This window comes from Danio rerio, chromosome 17 (genome assembly GCF_049306965.1).
Source record: "Danio rerio strain Tuebingen ecotype United States chromosome 17, GRCz12tu, whole genome shotgun sequence".
Taxonomy (NCBI): domain Eukaryota; kingdom Metazoa; phylum Chordata; class Actinopteri; order Cypriniformes; family Danionidae; genus Danio; species Danio rerio.
Window position 1 is genome coordinate 4,216,970 of NC_133192.1, and position 8,294 is coordinate 4,225,263.

General features: G+C 36.0%; 1 protein-coding gene across 6 annotated transcripts in view; it reads left to right on the forward strand.

Moving 5' to 3' along the window:
- Window positions 1–7,740, forward strand: part of zgc:136872 — a 51,698-nt gene extending 43,958 nt beyond the window's left edge. For 5 of the 6 annotated variants that reach the window (XR_012392822.1, XR_012392821.1, XM_073927489.1 and 2 more), the window contains 3 exons: window positions 3,109–3,225; window positions 7,205–7,260; window positions 7,349–7,740. Coding sequence is in view for 4 of the 6 variants with exons in the window: in XM_073927489.1 (XP_073783590.1) it covers window positions 3,109–3,225; window positions 7,205–7,260; window positions 7,349–7,375 (200 nt within the window). In the remaining 2 variants the exon portion in view is untranslated. 6 annotated transcript variants of the gene reach the window in all.
- The last annotated feature ends 554 nt before the right edge of the window (window positions 7,741–8,294 follow it).

Sequence of the window (8,294 nt, forward strand, 5' to 3'; positions counted from 1 at the left end):
TTAGAAACTATAATGCAATTTTAGGAATTATAACTAATTTGTATTTATTTGTTAACATACACAAGTAGTGACAGAAAAAACCCTAAGAAATTCACCAAGACTTACAAATAAACAATATTTTATTGCTGTCATTTAACAAAATGAATCAAATTATAGAAATATTACAAAGTAAAAATGTCAAATACTGTTAATAATAAACTGTTAATAAAACATGTTTTCTGGTTTTTGAATGTTGTTTTAATTCAGAAGGTTTCATGCTCTCTTATGAGAGCACCTCACTACATATGACAATAGCCCCTTTCACACAGTGATACCGGTAAATATCTGGAAAATTTCCGGAACAACTTTACCGGTATATTAAAAAAAACTCTGTTCACACAGGCGAGGACGTTACAGAAATTTTCCATCCACACATCACACATCCATTCCAAAATACCGGTAAATTCTGACATAATTCACCACAAATGAGCTTTAAACGGCTGCGCTTGTGTTTGTAAACATTTGACTAAATTACAAACTCTGTGGATGATCAATATTGTGAACAACTTCCGCAGGATCACTTTCGCATGTCGAGATGTTCATAATATGTGCGTGTGCAGGCGCTCACAGGTTGTTTCACAGGCACACGCAAAGCTTGAAGGTAAACAAACAACGGCTTATCATAAGCATCTCATCGATGATTATTTACACAGTTAGCATTAAGAAGAACATATTAACGTTATCTGACTAACTTTTAGCAGGTAAATGTGTCTGGAAAAATATTCAAAGGCTTTTATTCTTATAAACCGTGCGGACGTGAATGCGTCTGACTGTTGTTATTGGCTGAAGCAGACGTCTCACGTCAGCATGTTCTAGACGTGCACGCGCTCTTTCCGCCAATCTTCCTTCTGCATTCACACAGCGCAGCATTCCGGCAAATTGCCGGTAATGTTACAACTTCTCTTTCCGGAAAATAGCCAGAACGAATTTACCGGTATTTTCAAAAAGGACCTGTTCACACATACAACCTTTGCCGGCAATTTTTCGGAAAGGTCTGTATGTGTGAAAGGGGTTACTGAGGCTTTAAGTCTTTTTGTTGTCAATATATATATATATCCATACTTTACAATTCAGGGTCGTACTTGCATTTTGACATTTTTGTTGGCAATAATTAAATTAAATTTCACATGTCAAATGGTAGGGTTGTTGCGCACACATTTCAAAATAAAAGTCCGGTATAAGCAAAATAAGTAAAACATTTAACTTTTTTTTTTTTTTTTTACCACACACTCCGCGACCCACTGAAAATGTTCCAGCGACCCAACAGTTGAGAAACATTGATCTAATGTACTACATTTTAGAGCGAATGTGCTGATGTTTCATCATCTTAGAATTGAACGGTTCTATCTGCGTTCTACATGATTTTGAGATGTTGAGCTTTAACGTTTTTGCATTCCATATAACAAACAATTTGTGTGTAACAGTTCTCTTTCTTACATAAACATGACAGAGACCCTATATGTAAATTGTCAAAGTTCTATTACGTTTACAAATTGGAGTAAAAAAAAACAAAAAAACATGGTAAATGCAGAATGTAGACAAATCATTTTCTGCTTGGAATTATAAGGTTCTATCTGGCAGATCATTCAGTAAAGCATTACTTCTCAAGAAATACAATAAAAAATATATGATTTGGTGTTGTAACAATATTTTGATGCTTGAGAAAGTTAAATTTTGCTTTCTGTAACATTTATTTCATGTTTTAGGAGGATTTTTTTATAAATAAGTAAAGTTTAATTTTAAACTAATTTCGAGAGGAGCACGTGCTCATGATTGACCCAGCTGGTCTACATTAGCTAATTATGATCTTCCAATTAAAGGATCCCATATCACTATATATCCTCATTTCCTTTCTACAACTATCTTCGTCTGGAAGAAACCCCCCTCCTCCCCTTCTTCCTCCTTTATCCAGAATGTGCGGCACGGTGGCCCAGTGACTAGCACTGTTGCCTCACAGCAAGAATACCAATGGTGTTGGGTCCTCGTTAAGCCATCTGGTATTAATATGTGGAGTTTGCATGTTCTCCCCGTGTCCGCGTGGGTTTCTCCGGGTTCCCCGGTTTCCTCCCACCATCCAAATGTGCTCTATATTATAGATAAAATAAGCCTAAACCTTTTTTATAATGTCTTACTCTCAGGAAGTTCATCTTGGCCTCAGCAGCGGGGGAGTTTGAGATAGACCTGAGCTCAATCTCCACTCACCCTGCAAAAGGGGGGGAGCCCTGGGCTCGAGGATCCCTTGAGCACAGGGCTCTCTCCCGGGACAGCATGCCAAACAAGCTATGTATAAATCATGAGCTAACTGTGAACTCTTAAAATAATATTTTTTTAAAGCATACAAGGCTGTGCTAAATATTTTGTCCAGTGCAGATGTTAATTTTATCTAATTAATATGTTATTTATAACATATCCTTTATATGAACTATTGAATTGTATTTACTGAATTATATGCCCCATGAATTAAATTAAGTATTTACCCCTCAAGGCTTAATATTAAATTTAAAGACTTTACAAGAAAGCAAAATAAGCAATTTAGTTTAGTAAACACTGAAAAATGTTTCACTTAAAATCTATATACAAATAAAAATATTTCACATTTAATATATACATTTTTTAACATTTGTTTCTTTTTCAACAACGTAAAATTTAACAATTCATCTCAACGTCAAAAAATGCTTCTAAATCATTTTATTTACGCACACCTCAGTTTTGTCTGGTGAGACATTATTTTGCTGACTCTGAATTTATTTCTTGGATGTCTTTCTGATCTTTCACGCTGTCATTGGAGCAGTCCAGCGAAATGGCAAAGAAAGCTGATCCTGATTGGCCCTTGTGTGCATTAAAAATGCTGATTGGCTCACAGAAATAACCTTATAGAGCCAATCTAGAATTCAACTTTGTAGTTTTTGTGTTTTAAATAAAAAGTCTTAAAATGTAAACAACTTATACAAAAACATCACATAATGTAAATAAGCTGTCATTTAATAAGAATGTGTCTATAACTCAATTTTGACAAAAATGTCAGATAGAACTTTATAATTCTACGGTGGCGATTTGTTTGTTTTCCAGGGTTTGTATTGAGTGACGGTATGCTGAATCTCATGGCTCTCCGATACGCTGACTCTAATGGGGAAATTTCTCTGGAAAACTTTATTGTGCTCGTGCTGCGCATGGACTGCATGGCCAGTGAGTCTCTAACTTTATCCTGTTGTTTTGTGCTGGTTATTCAGTACAGTTCTCGAATATTGTGTGCAAAAATATCCTGAAAACACTACTTGATGCACAGTATTAAATCTAAGATATAACTTTCGATGCATTTTTATAAAGCTAAACGTGGGCAGCACGGTGGTTCAGTGGTTAGCACTGCCGCCTCACAGGAAGAAGGTCGCTGGTTTGAGTCCCGACTGGGCCAGTTGGCATTTCTGTGTGGGGTTCTCCCTATGTTGGCGCGGGTTTCCTCCGGGTGCTACGGTTTCCCCCACAGTCCAAACACATGCCCTATAGGTGAATTGGGTAAACTAAATTGACCGTAGTGTGTGTGTGTGTGTGTGTGTGTGTGTGTGTGTGTGTGTGTGTGTGTGTGTGTGTGTGTGTGTGTGAGAGAATGAGTGTGTATGGATGTTTCCCAGTACTGGGTTGCAGCTGGAAAGGCATCCACTGTGTAAAAACATACGCTGGAGTAGTTGGCAGTTCATTCCGCTGTGGCGACCCCTGATAAATGAGGGACTAAGCCGAAGGAAAATGAATAAATAAATGTATAAAACTCATATACACATTTAAAATTAACTATTTCTGCTGATGTTAAGCTTTAACAACATAATTCTGAAGATTGTTTTGGGAAGCCTAATTTTTTTTTATCTTCAATCCACTTAATTTTGTTTTGGTAGCTTAATTAGTGGTGATGCAGTGGCGCAGTAGGTAGTGCTGTCATCTCACAGCAAGAGGTTCGCTGGCTCGCTGGTTCGAGCCTCGGCTCAGTTGGCGTTTCTGTGTGGAGTTTGCATGTTCTCCCTCCCTTCGCGTGGGTTTCCTCCGGGTGCTCCGGTTTCCCCCACAGTCCAAAGACATGCGGTACAGGTGAATTGGGTAAGCTAAATTGTCCGTAGTGTGTGAATGTGTGTGTGGATGTTTCCCAGAGATAGGTTGCGGCTGGAAGGGCATCCACTGCGTAAAAAAACTTGCTGGATAAGTTGCCGGTTCATTCCGCTGTGGCGACCCCAGATTAATAAAGGGACTAAGCCAACAAGAAAATGAATGAATAAACTTAATCTGTGTTAGGACAACATGATTGAATGTTTGGAACACTGTAAAAAGTGATAAGTTATTTAAAGCAAGTAAACCAAATGTCCTAATAGAAACAAGTCGACTTTGCAATAATAATGTAAGTTAACCCATTGTAACCTGGAACTGTTAAATTGACTGTATTTTTATAATTATGCTTATTGTACTAACTTTAAAAAAATAATAAAAGTAAACTAATGACTTTTACCAATACACCTTTATTATATTTGCTTTTCCACAACTTTTCTCTATCTAGCAAAATGACAGTAACTATACTCTCAGGAATAAAGGTACGCGAGCTGTCATTAGGCTGTCTAAATGGTGAAAATGTGTACCTAAAAGGCCCATATTAGTACCTCAAGGGTACATACTAATATACCTAAAAAGTACAAAAGTGTTCCTCTTAAAATTTTCAGATACTAATTTAAACTTTTAAGGTACCAATATGGAGCCTTTAAGTACAAATGTGTACCTTTTGAAAAGGTGCCACCCCTGTGACAGCTCACGTACATTTATTTCTGAGAGTGTAAAATAAATCTGCTCTTCCAGACTCCAGTGTGTCTTCCAAATTCAACACAGGCTATAGTTTTGATTTTATAGGCTTAATGAAGCACCAAATGTGTAAAATTGTAATAATTGAAAATAATTGAATAATATTTGAAAACAGACGTGCTAAAATAGTCTGACTCATGCAAAAAAAGAATTAGCTGACTTTAAAAAGTGAGTACAATAAGCATACATATAAAAATTAAGTCAACTTAACAGTTCCAAAGTTACAATGGGTTTACTTACATTATTTGTGTAAGTTAACATGAGAATACAAAATGTTTAGGGGGGGGGGGGGGGGGGGGGGGGTAAATGATATTAAGCACTGTTCAGATATTTTGAGGATATGGTATTAAACTACACTTTAAAAAATGTAAAGACAAAAAAGTCAGGACGATAAATATTTTCGCTTTAACTTATTGTAATATGTTAATCAGGTTTCAACTCAATGTATACAAAGTTAAACTTCATATTTTAGTCAGTTATGTTGATGTACAGATAAAGTCAGAATTATTCACCCCCTTTGAATTTTCTTTTCTTTTTTAAAATATTTCCCTAATGTTGTTTGACAGAGCAAGGAAATTTTTACAGTATGTCTGATAATATTTTTTTTCTTCTGGAGAAAGTCTTATCTGTTTTATTTTGGCTAGAATAAAAGCAGTTTTTAATAAATAAAAAAAATATATATTTTAAGGTCACAATTATTAGCCCCTTTAAGCTATATTTTTTTCTTGAGAACAAAGAACAAACCATCATAATTACCCAAACTAGTTAACCTAATTAACCTAGTTAAGCCTTTAAATGTCACTTTAAGCTGTATAGAAGTGTCTTGAAGAATATCTAGTCAAATATTATGTGCTGTCATCATGGCAAAGATAACATAAATCAGTTATTAGAGATGAGTTATTAAAACTATTATGATTAGAAATCTGCTCTACGTCGAACAGAAATTTGGGAAAATATAACCAGGGGGCTAATAATTCTGACTTCAACTGTAAGTTGAAATAAATAGAAAGATTAATTTGATTCAGCTAAAAAAAATAATCCTGCAAGAATATATTTTACAGTGTATCATAATAATAAAATAACTTGTGCATGTAATCAAAGTAAGATCCAATAATGCATATGTGTTGCTTTTCAATTGCTAACACAATTTCCCTATGGTTCCCAGTCTGCACCCAAGTTAATTTCTTTATTTATTTATTTTTACTGCTGTAAGAACGGTCTTTAAACCACAGCGGTTCGAACTGTAGTTTTGCCGAGCGGCTAAAAAGTGATCAGCATGATGGTAAAAAAACTGTACATTTCTAGTCAAACCATTCTTCTGCAGTCTCATACCAAAAATGTAAATAAGTGCAGTGTTAATAGCTATAAATGTGGGAGAGCGTTGATATTATGTGATTGTATTGTATTGCAATATGGAACAATTAAGTGTTGACGTTAAATCAAAAGTAATTCACAAATATTTGAAAATGAGATGATTTAATGACAATAATTCTATAACAAAATACAAAATACTGTATAAAATGATAAAATATGAACTGATAATACATATGGTATAAATTGTACCCAGCTTAAATGTAAAATTAAAGTTACCAGAGGTAGAAGGAGAGACACAGAGGGAGGGAGAGATAGACAGATTGAGCTGGCCCAAAAGCCTGATAGCAGTAGAGTCAGAGAAGATAGACTCCAGAGGAGTAGAGGAGAGGAGCAGGAGAGAAGCAGGCTAGGAAAAGAGAGGGCAGGAAAAGAGACGGCAGGAAAAGAGACAGAGCTCGAGCCATTCAAGACATTCAAACTGACCAATCAACATGTGACCACACCATAAAACCCCCAAAGTCCACACAACAGATCTTATTAGTATCTAACTTGGTAGTCAGTATGAACCTTCTTGAGTCGAAAAGACATGTTTTGTCATATAATCAAATGCATATGATAATTCAGCCTCTTACACTGCCATAACTATATCAAAACACTTAAATTGATTATGTGTGTATTTTCTTTTTCATTTTACGATTCATTATACTATTTATTCATTCATTCATTCATTTTCTTGTCGGCTTAGTCCCTTTATTAATCAGGGGTCGCCACAGCGAAATGAATCACCAAATTATCCAGCATATGTTTTATGCAGCGGATGCCCTTCCAGCTGCAACCATCACTGGGAAACATCCACACACGCTCATTCACACACATACACTACGGTCAATTTAGCCTACCCAATCCACCTTCACCGCATGTCTTTGAACTTGTGGAGGAAACCCACGCCAACACAGGGAGAACATGCAAACTCCACGGGGAGAAAATGGCATAATCACTCTATTATTTTTATCACCAGAAACATTCAAGAGACTCTCTGCTGGGGGCCCAAACATGATGCTGGGAGAAAATGAAGTAATTCTTTTATACTTATATATTAATGTAATGAGAATTAAACCTCATTATTCATATCCGCTGATTAACTAATGCTTTGTTTTTGTAGTGGATGCATCTCACACTGTACTCATGAGACAAAAAACAAGACTGAAAAAATGGATCCTGGCTGACTTCACTGCTCGCACGCAGCAATAAAATACACAAATTTAAGAGTGAAATGCAAACTTACCTTCATACGTGATATGTTTTGCATACGGAAGGTTTGCTATCTATAATTGATTTGATTGTGCAAGCAGTCATTGTTTGTTTTGTGCATTTAATTAAATACGGAATTAATTTTGAATTGTTTAAACATTTTTAATCATTAAATGGTTCATTTATATTGCGTTAATAACGGCTTCTTTAACAAGATGCACAGAGCTCACAGTGTTTAACATACAAACACAATTGCTGAAGACTGCATCTTTATATGAATAAACCAAAGATTATGCCTCACAACTGACTTTTGTTTAGTTTTTGACATTTCATACCTTACGTATACGGTAAAATGCAGTCTAAATCCAACAACACACACACACACAGACACACACACACACACACACACACACACACACACAAAAAGCTCAAAGTAATGAAATAAGTTGATCAATGTATTTATACTATAGAAAAGGCATGGATCTGGAATATTAATTACACATTTAAGAGTTCACACTTAGCTGATGATTGATTATAAGCAAGTTTGGCATGCTGTCCCGGGAGAGAGCCCTGAGCTCAAAGGTTCTTGAGCCCTGGGCTCCCTCCCGTTTGGAGGGCGAGAGGGGAGCCTTGAGCTCAGGTAGATCTCGACAACTCCCCCTTGATAAAAACTGATGACTAAAAATTGAATGCTATGAAAAGATATGCTGCATGGTGAGAGATTAACTGTAGTGCAAAATTTAGATTTATTAATTTACTTGTTGTACATGTTTTTGGAATGTTGGAGGGAACCGGAGGACCCGGGGAAAACCAACGCAAGCACGGGAAGAACATGCAAACTACACACAGAAACGACC